At 31.4% G+C, this 22,287-nt stretch overlaps 1 protein-coding gene across 1 annotated transcript; it reads right to left on the reverse strand.

Annotated features, from left to right (window-relative positions):
* Nucleotides 1-895: 895 nt before the first annotated feature.
* LOC143072931 (aldehyde dehydrogenase 1A1-like) lies at nt 896-21,348 on the reverse strand. The gene is made up of 9 exons (XM_076248101.1): nt 21,215-21,348; nt 20,344-20,457; nt 19,621-19,723; nt 16,870-17,054; nt 16,345-16,509; nt 15,338-15,495; nt 13,214-13,288; nt 12,529-12,568; nt 896-1,601 (listed from the first exon to the last, which is right to left on the reverse strand). The coding sequence occupies exons 1-9, from the start codon at nt 21,323-21,325 to the stop codon at nt 1,572-1,574; spliced, it is 981 nt and encodes a 326-aa protein (XP_076104216.1). The 5' UTR covers nt 21,326-21,348; the 3' UTR covers nt 896-1,571.
* Between the last annotated feature and the right edge of the window lie 939 nt (nt 21,349-22,287).

Raw genomic sequence — 22,287 nt, forward strand, 5'->3', positions numbered from 1 at the left:
AATCGATGCATTCTAGATGAATTCAGAATGTATTGCCTTAAGTAGTTGAATACTGATATTACAAAGGTGAAACGTATTTGAACTTCAAGTGCGCATTAATACGAAGGATAAAGGAGTCGCGTTATAATAAAAAAAAAACAACATCTAAGTGTCAAAGGAAAATTCGCCAAACTATACATTTTTTGTTAACTGAATATTTCCTTTTAGTTCAAAAGCATGACCTATCGATCAAGTGATAACATCGGAGACTTGGGACCAAACGATTTATGATCGACCTATTTGTAGTTTTAAATGTCATTGAGATAACAACAAATGGAATCTAAAAATTTCCATTTTCCTGTACTTTCATTTTGCTTATCATTTTCGAATAGAAAGTAAAATCACAAAAAATACCGAACTCGGAGGAAAATTCAAAACAGAAAGTCCCTAATCAAATGACAAAATTAAAAGCTCAAACACAATAAACGAATTGATACCGACTGTCATATTCCTGACTTGGTACAGGCATTTCATATGTAGAAAAGGTTTAAACCTGATAGCTGCAACTCGTTGAGTTAATAATTATACTTCTAATATAGCAGATATACTTCTTTAATCACGACCTCACGAGGTCGTTTGTACTATATCAATCTCCTCAAGTTATTGTAAAATTTATGGTCTTTTCAATGTTTGGAAGTACAACGACCAAAATAGTTATCAAAAGTACCAGGATTATAATTTTATACGCCAGACGCGCGTTTCGTCTACATAAGACTCATCAGTGACGCTCAAATCAAAACAGTTAAAAAGCCAAACAAATACAAAGTTGAAGAAGATCGTTATCCTTTGCTATATTGTTATCTGATTTGCAATCATTATTTCTTTGTTGCATTGCTGAGCAAAACTTACCAATCAACACAATGATAAATACGTTTATTTCTAATAAATATTCAAATACAAGTTAAATAATTAAAAGATCCATTCAGTTAAATAACGATGCAAAACCTTGAAAACTTAAAAATGAAATTAATTTCTTTGAATAAAGTATGTTATGTCATATCTCATACTACATACTCAATCTTATCCCCTTTTGTAGTATTTGATAATTTCAGAATTAAATAATAATAGTAATAAGATAAAATCATAATTAAAATATCAATAATAACAATAATCAATATGTATAGATTTTATATTACACCACATCAACAATGTATATAAGAAAGTTATTGAAAATCAGACCCATCTAAAGGTTTAATTGTCAGGGTTGATCAGACTTTAAAATTAAGGTTTTCTGTGAAAATGATCATTTCTTAATTGCTCATAACAAAACTTGCAAGGTTAAAAACATTTGCATATAAGAAAATGTCTTCTCTTCTTTATAGAATTGAGTACAACGCATATGATACAATGTGCTCTGGTAATAATATAACACTCATGATACTATACATCATAGTAAATTATATTAAATGTAAATAAGTTCAATAGGTACCAAGATTCAACTGTGCATTTATACTATTTAGATATAAAAATGTAACTAATTCAATATAACAATAGTGTCACCATAACAAAGTATCAATCAGCTTAAACAGTTTCTATACTTTTGTCGGTGTGTTAACGATGACCTACAAAAAAAAAAATTTCAAGTTATTTTCCATTTCTTTTCTTCTCTGTTAGGAGATACATTAACTACTCTATAAATCATAATTCAGATCATCTTTGTTGTATGCAAAAATAGTTTATGTTTTATAAGAGAACATAATAGTTTACAACATGAAACTTTTACTTTGAAAGTTGCTGTTATAGTTACTCCTTGTTTTAGCTCGGATAGTGAATATGTATGTAGGACTCGGAGGTGCGATGGGGACGTCGAAGTGCGATGGTCACTCTGAAGCGCGATGATCTATGCCGAAGTGCGATGGTCCTTTTGCTGAAGTGCGATGGGTTTGGATTACGTTCGGACAATGTGACGTTTTCGTTATTAAATTAAATGGCTCCATTGTTAAAGACAGTACTTTGACCTATAATGGTTTACCTAGATGAAGGTTCATATGTACAGAGGGAAGAAACAGAATGAAATCAACGATTCAAATCCCAAACAGTTATGAGCATTAAAGGTGGGGGTTACAAAAATATGTCAAAGTAAGTCAGATAACAAACCATGGGGAAAAAGACGACTAAAAGATGATCTTGGTCTGCAGATGAGCTAACCAGTGTTTTGTAAAAGTATGTATTATGCATGCCGAAAGCGTTTTGTGGGGGTTACAAAAATATGTCAAAGTAAGTCAGATAACAAACCATGGGGAAAAAGACGACTAAAAGATGATCTTGGTCAGCAGATGAGCTAACCAGTGTTTTGTAAAAGTATGTATTATGCATGCCGAAAGCGTTTTGTGAGACAAACAAAATGTATTGATATTAATATTAATTTTTACTTCTCTTCAAGTATACATCACATAATTTTTTGCGGACAACTTAATAATAAAATAAAATTAATCATCAGCAATGTTTTCGTGATATCAAGTAGCTTTAATTTTGTCTTGAGATGAAACCTGCTTTGTAAGAAAACACGCAATCTTAATAATTCTATTGTGCGTATATACAGTATTCATCTTCTGCAATTGCTTAAACAAAAAACAACAATGGTCCGAACTTGGTGTACTTCTTAATTCCTGATGATAAGCAGAGAAGCGTCCCGTCTCAAGGGTTTTTTTTTTTACAGAAAAAGCGTCACGTCTCACTATATAGGAGTCAAGAATAAGTATACTTAATGGTTTTCATTTCTTAAAAACTGTTATGATATCAGATAAGTAGGTACACGAGTGTTGTGAGCAATTTCTTCGATATGATATGACATGTACAAGTTAATAGTGTTATTGACAAAATTGAATGTGTCCAGGGTCGCGTTCAATATCATAGCGGCTAGGTAGTGCTACGTAGATTTTTGTCTACTGAACGAAAAGCTATCCTAAATGCTATCAATATCTACGTAGCAGCTAGGTTAGCCGCTACGATATTGAACGCAACCCTGCTTAGTTAGTACTTTAGACGTAAAATTTAGACCATCGCACTTCAGCGTATCTAACAACAAGTTAGCGTCACAGTGTTACCATCGCACTTCAGCGTGTTAGGTAGCACTCCACAGTTAGAAAATAAAATTAAAAATGAACCACAAAATGTTTAATCATCTCCTATTCCTGGATTTCTAATACATTAACCTAACTGTTTGTGTTGTACATGTGCATATGTATGTAATCAGTATCTTCCATAGATTTGATTTTCAAAAGTTAAAAGGGTGAAATATAATTCCTTTAATGTGTATTCATGGTAACAATCTGCATTTCTTTACCATAAAATATTGCAAAAAGTGGGGTGAAACTGTCACATATCCCCCAAAAGTTTGAATCAAACTAGAATTTCAAGGCCCATGAGTGATACCTTTTTAGAAACTGTTGACATTAATCTTCCTAATGATCAAATAAAAAATGGGTGTCTTTCGCCTCATTTTTTCGTAAAATTTAATCACAAAGTTCGTGCGACAAAAAGTTGGAAAAAACCATTACAATAATTGCCGGACCAATGTATGGTATGGATATGCAAATACGGACTGTCATACAGAAAACAGCCTATATTACATACATTACATAATCTCAATGGTCATATAAACCCAAGAGGAAGGCTATTTTAATCATCAGCTATCCAAAAATGAATTTTACTCCACACTAGCTCTCATCTTTGAAAAATCCACAGGGGTCAAAATGCGAAACTACACACCTAACTGTGGAGTGCTACCTTAACCAAAACAATTCAGCGTGGACCATCGCACTTCAGAGACACCAACGCGGTTCGGAGTACCATCGCGGCTCAGAGTCCTACATATATATTATTTCTATAAAAAATACGATAATACCTAGGGTGTAATTGTTCTTTTTTTTTTTGTCATAGACAAAGTCCAACTTCTTTGATATAAGGGACCGTTCAATATTTATCAGATGATGGGCCGGTGCATTCTTAATATTGTTTCATTAAAAAAGTTATTGCCCATCCTTTTAAATTCTGAAAAAAAGTCCTTGCCCATCTAAAAAAATCTTTAAAAAAAGTCCTTGCCCCTCTAAAACTCTATAAAGACAATCAAAAATTATTTAGGTTCTTTTTCTATTTTTAAGTTTTTAAATTTTTATGTCTTGAAATCAAAGAATAGACTTTATACAAAATTTAAAATGTGCTAGTTAATTCTATATGTATGTATCTATGTGTGTATCAGAACCATACATTTTATTGATTTTCAAAACCAGTATGAATATACATGTACAGATTTGATTTTATATGTACAGCCTCAAATACAATATTGATTTAAAATAAAGGAAATAATTTAAATTAAGGGACAATAACTCTTGGACTAGTAAACATATTATCATATACTGAATTACTAATTATTGTCCTAATAACAGAACATGTTTATAGTTCAAATATCAATGTCCCTTTATCTATTCTACTTTTCAAAAAAGAAATTTGATATGGTCTTTTTAAGCAAATATAGGCAGACATGTTTTTGACTTTAATGATGCAGCCTTTTTCGCCTATTAATTAATTCCATAAATTTGACAGCTTAACACAAAACTATAAAACAACCTGGCATTCTTTAAGATCAATATATAAATGAGATAGCTGTATAGTTATATGAAAATTTAAGTTGATTTGAAAAAGTTATAAAAAAAATGAAAGATGACCATCTGAACTTAGTCTAAACTTAAAATTGTAGCTTTTTTTCAACCTATTAACTAAATCCATAAAATGACAGCAAAAAACCAAAGTACTAAACAGCCTGGCATTCAGTAAGATCAATATAAAAATGATATAGCAGTAGAGTTTTATGAAAATGCAAGTTGATTTGAAAAAGTTATGAAAAAAATTAAAGATGACTATCTTGAAATAACCAAAAACTGAAAATTTAAGCTTTTTCTTAAACCTTTTTATTGAATCCATAAGAATGACAGCAACACACCAAACTACCAAACAACTAGGCATTCTATAAGATCAATATATAAATGAAATAGCTGTAAAGTTTTATGAAAATCCATGTTGATTTGAAAAAGTTATAAAATTTTTTAAAGATGACTATCTGGATTTAGCCTAAACTGAAAATTTGAGCTTTTTTTTTTTTTAACCTTTTTATTAAATCCATAAGAATGACAGCAATACACCAAACTACCAATCAACCTGGCATTCTGCAAGATCAATATATAAATAAAATAGCTGTAGAGTTTTATGAAAGTCCATGTTGATTTAAAAAAGTTATAAAAAAAATCAAAGATGACTATCTAGATTCAGCCTAAACTTAAAATTTGAGCTTTTTTTTTCTTACCTATTAATTAAATCTATAAATTTAACAGCAATACACCTAACTACCAAGCAACCTGGCTTTTTATAAGATCAATATATAAATGAGATAGCTGTAGAGTTTTAGGAAAATCCAAGTTGATTTGAAAAAGTTAGAAAAAAATTTAAAGTTTACTATCTGAATTTAGCCTTATCTAAAAATTTGAGCTTTTTTTTTCTTACCTATTACTTAAATCCATAAATTTTACCGCAATACACCAAACTATTAAACAATTTGGTATTCTATAAGGTCAAAATAATTTAAAAGATAGTCTGAACAGAAAATTCTAGCTTTTTATTCCTTAATTAAATCCTTAAAATTGACAGAAATGAGCCAAGCTACCAGTTTGTTGCGACATGTTTTGAGTGCCCGCAAAAGAAATATCCTACAAACCAATAAAATTGATAGCAAAATTTTTCCTATAAAATATGTTCTGGCCCATCCACTAAATATTTAAAAAAAAGTTCTTGCCCATCCAAATATTTCCACAAAAAAAGTGCTTGCCCCGCCCCATTTTGCACCGGCCCATCCATCTGATAAATATTGAACGGTCCCTAAATAGTTAAAAAAACATTTATGTTTTATAAAATGGGAACTAGTCTAACATCATATGAAGGCTTTGGATTATTGAAAATAATATAAACCGGTGACTATATTTTTTTCCAATGCAAGCGAGCTAACTCGAAGGTTTATTTGTTTGTTTCATTGTGTATTGTCAACCTGCATTGCATACATGTTTTAATGTTTACTAAATGAAACACTCATTTTGACAAATTAAAATGAACACAATCACCATTTTATTCGCTATAAATTATTTTGAGTGCTTCACATTCACTGTGTCTAAACCACACCGGCAAAATTTGATCGGACTCGATGGTATCTAACATCCGGCACAATGACGGAACATTAATAGACAGAAGAAAGATAGGTTTCTCCTTATTTTCTTATTTTTTTTTATGATATCGAAGAATATATATACATATACAACTATTTTCTATTGTGATATGCAATATTTTCTACAACCGTTCTATATTAACGGAGAAATAAGTAAAAATGCACGTCAAAATGACGAATTGAGTGAACCTTGCCTCGAAATTGTTTAATTTCTCGTTAAATTGTTCACATTGTACGGAAAGAAAGGTACGGGAAGATAGATACTGACACGGAGATTGTAAAACTTGTCGTTATAAACACCTCAATACTTGTATTTCTGAGTATGGAGCGAAAGAAATGGGTCATGTCAAATTAAAATACACCGGTTTCGTCATTGTTGTTTCTACACAATCACCCGGTTTCGTCTATATATATCACCCGGTTTTTTATATTTTTTAAAACCAACAATTTATGAAAAGTAACGTTAACTCGGATCTGAACATTGTCTTTCGAAAGAATTTAAATATATATTTATTATAAAGTTAACTTGGCGTTGTTAAATTTATTTACATAGGTAATTATAGTAATACACAGTGTCCTAATGAAAGGCGTATCCGTTATTTCACTGATCTTCAAACTAATTTTAAATGGAATATAAATACACACTGATATCTAATTATTTTTTTAACATTAACATTATGATATTTTTTTATATAGGTTTTGAGATACATCGCAATATGTGACCCCCTCCTTTTTTTTTACAAAAAAACCCTAAATAACGCTATAATAAACAAAATTTAAAACATCAACAAAAAGTATGCAGAAGTTAAGATTTATATTTCTAAGAAGTGTGTAAAGTTTGATGCAATTATGATAAATCGTTTTGAGATATGGCGCGACATGTTAAAAAAACACACCGTCCTGTTTTACTTACAAAGTCCTGTAACTCAAAACGATTTAATTGGATTTTTACTAAAAGGTTTACAGATCGTTTGACCATTTCAAGAAATAAGTTTCATAAAAACTTCATAAACTTTTCTCAAGTTACGGTGTGACATGTTTACGCTGGACAGAAGGATAGACGGATAGATAGACGGACGGACGGACAGAATGACTGATAGATGGAGGAACGGACGGATCGAAAGAAGTACGGACGGACGGATGTATACATGTATACGTCCTGTCAAAATTGTGACGGGCGTGTAAAAACGCAATGAAATGAAAAAAAAAAATCTTAATTAAAGGTCAATGAGTTTTATTAGGATATCGGCCAAGTCGATTTATTTGTATATCTTCTTGACTTCCTAAGTTATTTTTGCTATATGACTTTTATATATATGTTTGAAAATAATAGATAGAAACTGATAAAAAGAACTTCAAATTCGTCATTTAAGGGCAATGCAATAACTCCTTTAAGAACTAATGTGAAAATTTTATAGTAAATGGACAAATGATAGAGCTCAACATTTTGAAGATAATCATCTTGCCCTTTCGAATTGTCTATGTCTACGGCTGTTTTTAAATAATTGACATCATGCACTTGCATGCCCCCCATTGTTTATTTCTTAGCCATGACGGCCATCTTGGTTGACAAGCGGGGTCACAGTAAACTTTTCAAAACTAGATACCCTAATTATAATTAAAAAAGACATATGACTTTAAATAAGGTTTGTTAAATGCAGCCTAGTAATTTTAGATGTGAAAATTTATGTAAAAAATGGTATTGAAAGATAATGAACGACAGTCGACCGGTGCCAAGTGATGAAAAAATAATACTTTTCCTGTTGGGTCAAGTGAGCTAAAAACAACAAAGAATTCCAAACAAAATTACACCGTTCTTGAATTTAAAAAAAAATGTGTAACAACTAAAAATTTCAAATTTCACGAACCGGTTAACTTGACCGGACATAGCAAACAACTTCACTGGCGGTTTTTTTTTTTCAATAAAAAAATTTAAGACATATTATTTTTATTTAAGTGTACGCACTGACATGTCACAAATGGTTAAATGATCGCAATTGAATTTATGATGAAGGTCTGTAAGATAAAAAAAAAAATGGTCACAGAAACTTAACCAATTGTTTATGGAACCATTTAAGTCGAGGTCTAATGAATCCTGCCAGACGGACAAGAACACATTCTAATTAATAAAACCAACTACACAAAACCCTTAACATTTACCAATCAATGAAGGAAATATGTTCACGGTCACATGAATCGTCATGTGGCCGAAGGAAAAATAATATAGAAATGAGGTCAAGGGCAAGAGCAATGGAGATATGGCAAATAGGGGGGGGGGGGAATCGTTAAATCTGTGTTCCATACTTTTATATGTTACAGTCAAACCCAGGGCGGATCCAGCCATTTGAAAAGGGGGGGGTTCCAACTATATGCTCCCATTCAAATGCATTGATCGGCAAAAAAAAGGGGGGTTCCAACTCCTGGACCCCCCCCCCCTGGATCCGCCAATGCAAACCTTCTAACTTTTGACATATGCAGCTTTATGCAAATAGTTCAAAACGCTATGAATTCGAATCACTTAGTGTCGCTTGTTTAAAAATATCAATGAGAATGTTTATAATAAACATAATCAAACTCACATAATCCGATTTCGCGAGTGTCCCTGTTTTCTTATTTCTTACAATATTTTTAATTCGGTACCGTATACACTTTATAAGATAAGTGACGAATCTAGAAGACGTATAGATTGCACGCCCCCGACCCACCTTTGATGCATGGTAGTTGTAATCCTTTTCTTCCTATACACATAAATTTTCTATGTCGATTATGCATGCATATATACTTTTGTCTTATCATCACTGTTTATTAAAGATTTATTATTAACGATCATAGAAAAGATTACATAAATAGAATGATTAGATTACTTATAAAGGTGTCCATCCTATTGTACGAGAAAATCAGATATCAATTGTGTGTTTCGATTTTTTAAGACCGTAAAGTTTAACTCTAATTTCAAGTTTAAACATATTTTCCACAATTCATATAGAAAACGCATATTTGAGAGCTTTAACCTCAATTTGCGGTATAACCTTCATTCTTACCTATTCTGCTGTTATAAATTTTTGAATGCAAAGTAAAATTAAAATTATTTGTGTTCTAAAACTCCTTTTTAACACTGAAGTTAAATTATCAATTATAATGTAATGCGATTATGATTTTTTTTTAGTTGACCAAACCGGGTTATGCATTGTGAAATCTATGACCAAACCGGGTGGTAAACATTGACGAAACCGACCATTTCCATTTTGACATGACCCATTTCTTTCGCTCCATACTCAGAAATACAAGTATTGAGGTGTTTATAATGACAAGTTTTGCAATCTCCGTGTCAGTATCTATCTTCCCATACCTTTCTTTCCGTACAATGTGAGGTAGCAATACACAGTTAGAAGTTTAGTTTCGCATTATGGCCCCTGTGAATTTTTTAAATATGAAAGTTTTTGTACAATAAAATTGATTTTTAGATAATTGAAGAATAATATAGCCTTCTTAGTGGGTTTATATGAACATTAAAATTGTTTTTAACATGTTTTATAGGCCATTTATATGATTGACAGTCCGTATTTTCCTATCCGTACCGTTCATAGGTCCATACATTATTGTAGTGTTTATCAACAAAGATTTTGCGCTCGATCTTTTCAATTCAATTTTATGGAAAAACGAGCAGATAAGCATATGATTTTTTTGGGACCACTTGATAGATATAAACCTATGGATTCAGGAAAGGTATTACTGTAATTGATTGAAATTTTCCTTTAGACCAAATTTTGGAGACTTTTGTGACATGTTCACCCCCCTTTTTTGCTATATTTTGTATCTAAGAAATGCAGATTGTTGCCATGGTTACACCCAAGAGGGATTATATTTCACCCTTATGACCATTAGAAATCAAATCTATGGAAGATTCTCTTTCTATAAGTATATACATGCATAACACACATATAAAGCCTTCTTTGTTAGACAGGAGGGGAAAGAGGGTGTTAAAAAATTATGAGTGTCAATTTTAAGTTTTTTTCCTAACTGTGTATTGCTACCTTATGGCATTTGACAAAGCAAAGAATTGCTTTTTTTTAGACAAATCATACCACAAATCTATTGATAACTAGGTTATAGATACAATTCTGAGGGAGAAACAACCTTTAGAATGACAATATATGTTAGTTTTGTTGTTTATTGTCCTTAGCAACCAATATAGACATTTTGACACAAAGAAGTGGTTCCGTCATAAATTGAAACTTTATTGACTACCCCTTGGAAAAGAAGATTGCGCGTTATGTAGAAACCTTAGAAGGGAACGCTTTATATTTTTTCATGCGACTAAATCAAATTTATTATTTTAGCAAGTATAAAGTCACAATTTAGCATGAATTAAGCCTAAATTTTTTCCCGCTATTATAAATGAATTCAGTATTTACTAAATTTTAACCAAGGCTTTGGTATGGTAATACACAACAAAATTGACATTCTAGAGCTTTGAAATAGCTTTAACTTGTAAAATTTGTCTACTGTTAAGGTTAATTTAAGTTTTTAAACAAGAAAAGACAGGCTTAGAAGGTATAGTTATAGAAATTTGACTAAAAAAGGAGAAAATGCACTTTGACATGGCATGTTTCATAAAATCACTTTTTTGTTGCATTTCAGTGTCAACTGCTAACCTTCATAAAATATTTATTTCTGAACCGATTTTCAAAACTAGCAGGCCAATTTGCTCGTTTTAGCTAGTAGAAAACAGAAATCCATTTAAAGTGGAATTGGGAAAAAAAATGTTAATCCTTAAGGTAGCAATACACAGTTAGAAGTTTAGTTTCGCATTATGGCCCCTGTGAATTTTTTAAATATGAAAGTTTTTGTACAATAAAATTGATTTTTAGATAATTGAAGAATAATATAGCCTTCTTAGTGGGTTTATATGAACATTAAAATTGTTTTTAACATGTTTTATAGGCCATTTATATGATTGACAGTCCGTATTTTCCTATCCGTACCGTTCATAGGTCCATACATTATTGTAGTGTTTATCAACAAAGATTTTGCGCTCGATCTTTTCAATTCAATTTTATGGAAAAACGAGCAGATAAGCATATGATTTTTTTGGGACCACTTGATAGATATAAACCTATGGATTCAGGAAAGGTATTACTGTAATTGATTGAAATTTTCCTTTAGACCAAATTTTGGAGACTTTTGTGACATGTTCACCCCCCTTTTTTGCTATATTTTGTATCTAAGAAATGCAGATTGTTGCCATGGTTACACCCAAGAGGGATTATATTTCACCCTTATGACCATTAGAAATCAAATCTATGGAAGATTCTCTTTCTATAAGTATATACATGCATAACACACATATAAAGCCTTCTTTGTTAGACAGGAGGGGAAAGAGGGTGTTAAAAAATTATGAGTGTCAATTTTAAGTTTTTTTCCTAACTGTGTATTGCTACCTGAACAATTTAACGAGAAATTAAACAATTTCGAGGCAAGGTTCACTCAATTCGTCATTTTGACGTGCATTTTTATTTATTTCTCCGTTAATACAGAACAGTTGTAGAAAATATTGCATATCACAATAGAAAATAGTTGTATATGTATATATATTCTTCGATATCATAAAAAAAATAAAAAAATAAGAAGAAACCTATCTGTCTTCTGTCTATTAATGTTCCGTCATTGTGCCGGATGTTAGATACCATCGAGTCCGATCAAATTTTGCCGGTGTGGTTTAGACACAGTGACATTACTTGATTAACTTAAATAAAATTAATGTTCTGTATTGAAAGTGTTTTGCGCCTAGGTGAGAGTTAAGCGCGCAGTACATGTAATTAACACTATTTGAGTAATGTTAGCTATCCGAATAATCTAATAAAACAAATTCAAAAATAAATGAGTTTTGTTTTGGATCTAAAACATATAACTGTAAGTTTATCACAATAGTTTAAACAATTATAAATCAAGAACGGTCGTGTCTCAACTTTGACATCTTAGACAAAAATATTTCTTATTGTGGTCTTTTATTAGAGACTTTCAATATGTAATGCTATACATGTACTTTCAAAGATTTCATAATACTGTGTTTTTTTTAAATTTTCCTGGATACCAATTTCGTGGAATGAGAAACACTTGCATTTTCGTGGATATTTGATTTCATGGTTTTGCTAAAGTCTACAAGTTATATTTCGTTGGACATTGGAATTCATGGTTTTAAGGTAACCACAAAATCCACAAAAATTGGTTTCCAACGATTAATAATGAATCCACAGTATAAACTTCTCAATACAAACCGTTTTCACTTCTGAGTATTGATGTAAACCATATTCTCCACTGAAATGTATAAAAAAAAATAATAATTGAATTATGAATTGTAAAATATCTAGCTTCATAATGCTGTTTTTTTTTCGCTTATATATGATTTCCTGCTGAAATTTATTGGTTCAGCTAAATTTCTATAACATATCTTTGGGAAGTGTCTGTACCTAGTCAGTAATAAAACATTTGGTTTCCACTCGTTTTGTTGATTGATAACATTTAGTGGAGGATTTTGTTAGTTCAATGAACTTCCCCTTTTTCAATTATCCATGTTATACTTTTTTTCTAATTAACTGCATAAAAATCCAGTAAATATTGTACAAATGTACGATAGTTGTGCCCATATTGTTTAAATTCAGACTAACTAGCCATTAAACCAGGTTTAATCCACCATTTTCTACATCAGAAAATGTCAATACCAAGTCCGGAATATGACAGTTGTCCATTATTTTGATGTGTTACAGCTTTTGATTTTGTTATCTGATAAAGGACTTTCCGTTTTGAATTTTTCTGGTAGTTAGGTATTTTGTGATTTTACTTTTTTCAGTAAAAAAGATATAATATCCAAAGAATTCCAAAATTGAACACCAATTACAACGGACTGATTTTTATTTTAATTTAATTACTAACACGAAACAGAAAGGTTTTAAAAAAACTTACAGCTCTCTGCCCATTCCTGATTTCTTAAAGCCACCAAATGGACAAGTCGTTCTCAATATGTTGTAGCAATTTACCCTGAAAAATTAATAAATGTCACAAATAACATATCTTAATTAGTTTTGAAAGTTCCAAGTGTTTTAACGGTTGTTAGTACAAATACATTGCATCATGTTCAGAGTAAAGTTAAACATTTGCAAGTATGACTTAGGTATCAAAATACAAACTAACATTACAGCGTATGTAGGGCACTGGACAGGTCTTTCTAAATAAATATGACCAAAATATAGTTTTGTAACAACAGGACATATGATAGACATTTCCATTTCAGCATGTTGCAAATTTGGTACTGTTCGACCATCATCATAAACATCGCTTTTTTATAGCAAACATAAGTCCGAAAGTCTTACTCTCTGACGTCTGGCGGTCAATTGAGGTCATAGAGCATGGAATTGTCCTATCCTGGCAAGTCGCAGCAAGTTTGTTCATCGAAATCATATTAAAACAATTCTCAATTACTTATAGTAGATAAAGCATACACCCTACCAATCCTCATTTCATTTTTGTCTACGAAAGTATACCTTTATTCATGTAATACCCTAATCTAGTGTAACGAAATCTTTATTTCTATCAACACTTTAATTTTAGCTAAGTGTCTTCACTTTTATTTTTATATTGCACTCATTTTTTATTTTATCACAGTACTTGCAATGATGAGAGCTGATAAATGAAAATAGGTTGACAAATAATTGGATAAAGAGTTAAATGACTTAATATATGCGGACCACTGGGTAATATGCATACATAATTTATACTCCAAACATTCTGTACACACGCATAGAAATAACGTATTGACTAGTTCAAAGTTAGAAAGAACGGAGTCGAAATGAAGGGTTATTGGAAATAAAGCTTTCGTGTGTGCTACTGGAATTAGTACGCGGATCAAAGATACATATTGGTTGAGCAAAAAGAATGATGTATGATTTGTATTCTTGAACTGGGCCTTATTCCATTTAGATTGGAAATTATCCATGTTTTCTTAATGAACTTTACTGTTACATCGACGGCGACATCCAAGCATCAAATAGGCCATCAGACGTTAGAGTTAACTAAGACACACGCAAAAATATATTTTATGAAATCAAATCTAATAAAAAAAAGTTGTAATAAGTTATAAAAAATGATCGAAAATACCAGGCTTATAGTTTGGTACGCCAGATGCGCGTTTCTGCTTCATCACTGGCGCTCGTTTTATATTATTTTGAAGGCAAGACTCAAACACGAAGTTAAAGAGCATTAAAAACCAAAAATTTAAATCCAAAACGGATAAAGCAAAATATGCTTGAGGGTAGAAAAACCGAAGTGTTTCGAATATTTCAACATTTCATAAACAGTAAACTCAAAGAAAATAAGCATATCAATGATATTCTTGTCAGCAAAAAAATGCTGGCTTTCAGACTGGGATACCCTAATGAACGAATCATTGACATTGACCAAGTGGTTTTTAAATACCATCAAAGATACCAGGCTTGTAATTTGGTAAGTCAGACGAGAGTATTGAAGCTTTTCAATTTTCGTACTTTATATTTCCTGAACTTTTTTTAATTTTTCGTTTTACTAGCTTTTCTTAAGTATACGATACACGCGTGTGGTGTACATACTTAATCTTGATGAGTGTATTCGTATAGTGATACTTTGCTATTTTATGAATGAGACTAACAAAAATGTAAACATGATGTAACAAAATTTACGATTTTGTCCTCCGTTGTCGAGATTTTTTCCAAGTATCTATTTAAGAAGACCAGTGCTTTAATTTACAGCGACAACTATTATATTACAAATTTTAAGTTTACTGTTCTATTTTAAAAAAGATATTCTTACATGTGATTCGAGCTGAAATTAAGCATTATCACTCATATCTTTCCAGAAGTCAAATACTGGTATTGTTGAATATTTCATAAATCAAGGCATTGCATTAATGAAGACAAATTCAAAGACAGGTCCATTATTGTAGACGAAACGCGCGTCTGGCATATATACTAAATTTAGACCTGGTATCTATGATGATTTTATCTATACGACTTGTGTAAGTCTTCACTTCATTTATATCTTTGGTGGACAACTTACCAGATAGTTCCAGCCTTGACACGACTGGTGTAGGTCATAACTTTATTAATGTCTGTGGTAAATACAGCAGCAGCTAATCCGTATGATGTTTTATTTGCTTTCTCAATCACTTCATCCATGGTTTTAAATTTAATAATCTGTTGTACTGGGCCAAATATCTGGATAAGCATGAAATATTCAAAAATGTATATATTTGAAATGTTTTGCATGATAACATGTTGTTTTGAATTACCTACTCAATATTCAATTACTAGTTATTAATTTACTAGTGATTTTTTTTTTTTAAAGTCAACAATTTTTTTTTTTAAATATTATTGTTTTAGTGGATTCAGTTTGGATATAAACATCTTACAATGCCCCTTCCCAATTTTTTACTGATATATTATAATGATTGCATTTGAATCCTTACTTTTTATAAAGTTACATTAATGTTTTACTTATATATCATTATCAAACACGTTTGTTTCAAGTATACGATACCTGTCCGTGTATAATTTTACCATGCCGATGGTACTTTGAATAGACCTGGTCATTCATTACCTTCTTCCAACTAATGTTTCGGGAAGATATATAAATTGATTTAGTATATAGCCCAATGTCTATTTTGGTTTTGAAATGCGGTCTCGTTGACGGGTAACCCGCATCTCTGTTTATTCATATCAATTTTCTTCTTTAACTTTTAAGATGGTTTCGTTTTTTTATCTATAAGTTTAACAAAAAGCGCTTCGGGCGCATCATTTTTTCAAAAAGAAATATTTAAACTATGGAAGGAAAATTAAAAAAACAAAAATATTAATTTATTGGAAATAATGCAACATTAAATGAGTATAAATTACTTTAGTATTCAGTTGTACTAAAATTTAAAAGAAAAGACAATATGGATTAACATATGTATTTTGAATTAAACATTTTTGATACATAGTGTAAAATTAATGTTTTATTTTGATTGATGTGCCGACTTTATTAACATACTTTTCATTTGAAATGGTTCTTAGGATAAAATGTACCTCCTCTTTTCCAATTCTCATATCTTCATTGACATCAGAGAATACAGTTGGCTCGATGAAGTAACCCTTAGTTCCAATTCTCTTTCCTCCACATTCAAGTTTTGCACCTTCCTTTTTGCCGCTGTCAATCAGCTCCATGATCTTTTCAAACTGATCTTTGTCAACCTATTTATTCATAAGTGAGATATTTCTTTTTTAAAGATTAATTGTAACAATAAAAATGCATTGACAGATTATTGTTGTTAGCTTAACGACCAGTAGCAAGTATACCATTCTTACATAGGGAGAAACAAATTAGCAATAACTATTATTGATAAAAAATAATAAACTAATAGTTGTGCTTTGAAACTGAGTTCGTCTCGGGCAGAAGTCGGAAATTCTCACTGTCGCTGGTAAATAGAGGTATGTTGGATATGAATATGTAGATTACAATAACCGCATTCGTAAAAACTAAAACACAACACAAAAGCACCCTAAAATATAATTGTTCAGCAATTGTTGTATATAAAAAAAAATGATATACACCTGTGGTCCAGAGTCGTGCTTTTCGTCAAATGGATTCCCAACAGGCCTCTTCTTTGCTCTTTCCACTAATTTTTTCTTAAATTCTTCGTAAATTTCTTCCTGAACATATGTTCTTGATCCAGCACAACAGCACTGTCCCATATTAAAGAATAATCCGAAGTGAGACATATCAGCTGCTAAATCCACTATTGATACATAAAATAAAAAAAAACCAGTGTATACCAATTCACTAGAGGTATAGATGAGAGAAGATATAAAGATAGCATACTGTCATTCGTAAAAATATAAGTCAATGTTCATTCGTTTCCTTGGTTGACAAGGTATGATTTTGACAGTTTTATAGACTGTCTCTTTTTTTAATTTATCAAGGGGTTCTGTTTGAATTTTGTTAGAACAATTGTCAAAATTTTGGCTGATATTATAAATTTGATATTTGGTTCATTTTGTTTCTCATCCTCGATTGGATTATCGTTCTTTAATAGAAAGCTTACATAAGGTGCACATTTTGATTTAGTACAAGCACCAATTACCATTGGTTGCTTAATTTAACACTGTGATTCATATTTTTGTCTTACTTACCTGCAATTTGTTTCTTTTTCATCAAACATGCATACTTTTCATTAGTATGAGAATGTACGAAATTATTAGTTTTAATAGTTTGCGACTCTATCCTCTAAACACAGCCTCAGATTATTTTATTCGAGTCAAAATATATGCATGTAAAGGTTCTTTAATTTTGTATTTCTTTTTACCTTCCGAATGTTTTGATTTTAAGGCCACTAGTGATTCTTATTCAGACAAAACTTGCGTATGTAGTATAATATCATAAGACCTGGTATCTTTGATGATTTTTTACTGGTAAAATGCATACTGAACATTTATGATTTCGTTTTCTGTACGTATACAACTGTTTTTGGATCGAAAAAAGGGAAAACGAAAAATATCAATCAAGTGATCATTTATAGTTTGTTGATGTTTAAAAACTTTAAGAGTATACAATCAAATGGTACTAAAGGACATACAAAATTGATCAACATTGGGTCATTGTCTGATTTAAAAGTAAAGTTGGTTATGATTTCATGAGCTGGAAATTACTAAGCAATTTCATATTTTCTGTTGATTGATATGGGCTAAAGATTGATTTTATCACTTTTTATGAATTTCACCTTTGTTAAATATTACCGAGGAGTTTGATATTTGTGATATTTTTGTATATAAATGTACAAGAAAAAGTGTCGGTGCAAGTCTGTTTTTTTTTTTTTTTTATTATTATGAAAACCAGTTTCAATCCACCATTTTCTACATAAAAAAATGCCTATACCAAGTCAGGAATAGTTTTTAAAAACATATTTCTTTATAGTGCATTTGGAAAAAAGTTATTGCAACGTATATTAATCCTTTTCCACTTTGTGGGTGCGAGTGTTGCCTTGTAGCCGCATTATCAGCTCTTTTTCGAAATCTACAAGGATGTATTTTACGTGCAAGAGATATGGCTCTCTCTTACCACAGGTCAGCCATTTATCGCCCATTTCCGACGCATTATCATCGTTTCTCTAGAACATACTCGCAAATAGTGTCAAGGGAGACCCCAAAAATTCAGTTCCTGAAATTTTCTCCCCGGAGCAGGGATCGACCCAGGAACTTTTGTGTTAGCAGTTCGATGCACTAACCACTACACCACGGCTCTCTTGATCAGGAATAAGTCAGGAAAATTACAGATGTAATCTATTCGTTTGATGTGTTTGAGCTTTTGATTTTGCCATTTGATTAGGGACTTTCCGTTTTGAATTTTCCTCGGAGTTCAGTATTTCGTGATTTTACTTTTCACTTATATTAAAAGATACGTGTACTGCATTTTATGAAGTCAACAGTTTCCCAACATTCGATTGAATTCAAAATTAGTTTCTTCGTTCAATAGTATAAATTATAAAGGGTATGTTTATCTTCTCCCAAAAAATAACAGTTTATTTAAAAATAAGACGTCTTTTAACGCAACCTGTACAATAAATTTGCGTTATAAACTATTCTGCAGTAAAATAAATATGCTAAAAGGAAACAGTTTTATTGACTATTATTGACATACTTGTAAATACAGCAATGCCCATTATAAAGTTAGTTTATTCAATATCTATTAACTCTGTCTAATTTAATTTTACTACGAGACATGGCGACATTATTATTTATATCGATAAATATTTTGACACTTTAAAATCAATATGTAACAGAGGACAAAAAAAGAGGGTTTTCATTATTATTTAAAAAGGCGTTTTAGGTCAAACCTTAAGAATATTTTGTTAAGTCACGTTAAAAAGAAACACCAAATTGTGTTCCTCATTATGTCAGTAATAATGGGGCTATCTTGATAAAAATATAATGAATAAATTACCGAATAAATGTCAGTTCTCCGAGTGGTACTACTCAATTAATCATTTTTGGTGACTGTGAAAAGGGCAATTATAATGTATTTTCTGACCTTGAAACTGGACGTTAAATTTCTAAACAAAGCAACCAAACTTTCTTAACCTGTGACAAAGTATTTATAAAATATTTGTTGATTTTTTAATATATACTTTAACGATGATTTTGATAGAAGATGAAATTTATGAATAAGTTAATGTGACTCAGTTTTCAAAACAGTTCGTGACTAGATAATTGATACATGTAGATATTAAAACTCAAATTGCCAATACCATCGGATTACATCGTATCAAGAAACACAGCTGTAATTAAAAGACCCCTAAAACAACTTACAGTCAGCATCAGCGAACACAACGTTTGGACTTTTTCCACCGAGTTCTAATGTCACGCGCTTTAGGTTGGTCTTTGCTGCAGCTTCCATCACAAGTTGACCCACCTGAAAGTTATAATGAATTTTAACTTTCGAATCCTTTTAACTTTTTGAAAATAGTATGATAAAGTATTAGCTATTTTTCAAGGAAATATGACTTTCAATATACTAGTATGTTCTTCCACTACAAAAAGTCATATATGGCAAAACGATCTATATATCCTTACATACTATAGGTCCTCTAGATAGATACGTGCTACTTTTGTATACCCTTCCTTGTAATTTTATATGTAAAGGTGTCTACCAAAGTTGAAACAAGTTTGTTTAGCACAATATTATATTGGAACCATGAGCCTTTAAGAAAGAAGGAAAACAGTTATCGTTATCCTTGGACGTCTAATCTTATTTTACCAATTGTTTCTTTTTTCGCCATCGTGCCATTTTGTTACTGAGTCGGGATTTGCATGTCGGATGATTCATGTAAATCAGGTGACGAGTATCAGTATTCTTTCTTTACATCTAGTATCGCGTTTGGAGTTTAATTCCGTCATTTTCTTTTATCGTCGTTTGTATATTTTAAATGAATTTCTATGTTTTAACGTAAGAACTGCTGATTTTTTTCTATTGATGAAATTTATCACGCATATTTAGCTTTTTCATATGTTAACACTTTAAGTAATACATACTTCAGTCGATCCTGTAAATGCAACCTTGTCAATATCAGGATGGTGAGAAATTGCTGATCCAGCGGTTGGTCCATATCCGGGAATCACATTCAATACTCCAGGTGGAAAACCAGCCTTTTTTAATCATAAAACACTAATATGATAAAACGTGCACTCTTCCAACATCATATATTCATGATACACCTCAATGTGTATTGAATATTGGTTTAAAACTTGAAAAAATACACACAGTAGTCTCATTCAAACTTTAACTTATTTGCAACGTTTAAACCTTTCTATTAATGCATTGAAAAAATAGTAAAATAACAAAAATACCGAAATACAAGGAATCTTCAAAATGAAAATACTTAAGCAAATGACAAAATCAAGAGCTCAGTCACATCAAACGAATGGACAATAATTTTCATATTCCTTAATTGGTACAAGCATTCCCTTATGTAGAAAATGGTGGATAGAGCCTAGTTTTAAAGAGTTCATGGACTGAAAGTCATAATGGCAACTGTTTATTATACTTGCAGCATTTCGTCAACTTGCAGGCTTAAAATATAACGGTTATTAGAGTGTTGTTTTAGAATATTTATAGACCCAGGTTAGGCGTAACATGCATCTGTTGAAATATTCCAACCCATGTATATGTATAGTAAAATAACGCCAAACCACAATATACAAACAAAACAATGATGATCTTTGTCATGAGAAATGATAGTCACAGTTAACTATTTCAGCAGTCATGTCTTTCCTGGGAAACAATGTTGTAATCCCTACTTGCTTTTCCAATGAGAAATAGTGTCAAACTTTAAATGAAAGATTAATAACAAAACAAGAGCGGGAAAAAATTCAGTGCCGATTATTCTAATACGATTCGATTTACCTCCTTAGCCAATTGTGCTGTATAAAGAGCTGTAAGTGGTGTCTGTTCAGCTGGCTTTAACACTACAACGTTTCCGCAGCAGAGAGCTGGTCCAATCTTCCAGGCCATCATGAGTAATGGAAAGTTCCACTGAAAAGTTAAAAATATCAATATTTAAACATGCTGCGTTGTTTAAGAAGACTATGTTGGTCATATAACGCCTCACATGGTTTTCATTTGTTTTTCAACGTTCCTGATGAAGGTAACTCCAAAAAACTTTTTTTTTCATTTGCTGTTCTTATAATATACAATTGATCTTGGTCATAACTGTTGTTACCCTGATAATCGATAGCCACCACTGAAAGGAACTGTCAAAACAAAGGTTAGTATTGCATAAGAGAAAAGAGCTGAAATTGATCAAGTCCAAACAGCTAGAACCCTAATATTTAGGCTTAAATTAAAATATTGTTTGTTTGCAGTTTACCGACCGACCCTTGAAAATCCTCCCGACTGTGAAAATTTTATTGCTTTAAATTTGAAGAAATTTTTTTTAATACTTCTATTGACGCGATCCGGAACTTTGGGTCCTTTCCGGAAATGATTTAAAGTCTAGGTCAATTACGCATTTCAAGTTCGGTTTTTCTTAGCTTCCCGTCAAGCGTTCATGTGACCATTTAATGATAAAGCACATGGAAATTGTTTACAGGTATCCACGAAGTCACGGAGGAGTACTTTACGCTGTCGTCTCGTGTCAATTTTAAGACAAATAACAAACAAAAAAGTTTATTAGTAAACTGTTTATAGAGATTCAGGCACATGTAATGATGTGTGATGATATCATTGACGATGATGCAGCGGATATTCATAACTGACACAATAACCATTCTGTCTCAAACAAATCGGGTACAGAATCTGTGGAGCCTGACTTTATGGAACCAATTTCAGTGGTTAAATAATTCGACAGCAGCTTGAAGTATGGCATATTTTCTACAAATCGTTGTGAAGACAACAAAGATGAAACCATTCCTCCGTGACTTAAATCTTCATGGATATCTGTAAACACGCCTGTACGGAGGAAGGGCTCATTTGAAATG

Source organism: Mytilus galloprovincialis, chromosome 4, assembly GCF_965363235.1.
Source record: "Mytilus galloprovincialis chromosome 4, xbMytGall1.hap1.1, whole genome shotgun sequence".
NCBI classification, from domain to species: Eukaryota; Metazoa; Mollusca; class Bivalvia; order Mytilida; family Mytilidae; genus Mytilus; species Mytilus galloprovincialis.

Bases quoted from the DNA above. Each gene is read 5' to 3' on its own strand.
- LOC143072931 (XM_076248101.1), bottom strand. From the start codon at position 21,325: ATGATGGCCTGGAAGATTGGACCAGCTCTCTGCTGCGGAAACGTTGTA. The intron at 19,724-20,343 runs GTATGTATTACT...TATAACTTTCAG, and splicing joins CATTTACAGGATCGACTGAA to GTGGGTCAACTTGTGATGGA. The intron at 1,602-12,528 runs GTTTGTATTGAG...TTTTTTTTGTAG, and splicing joins AATACTCAGAAGTGAAAACG to GTCATCGTTAACACACCGAC.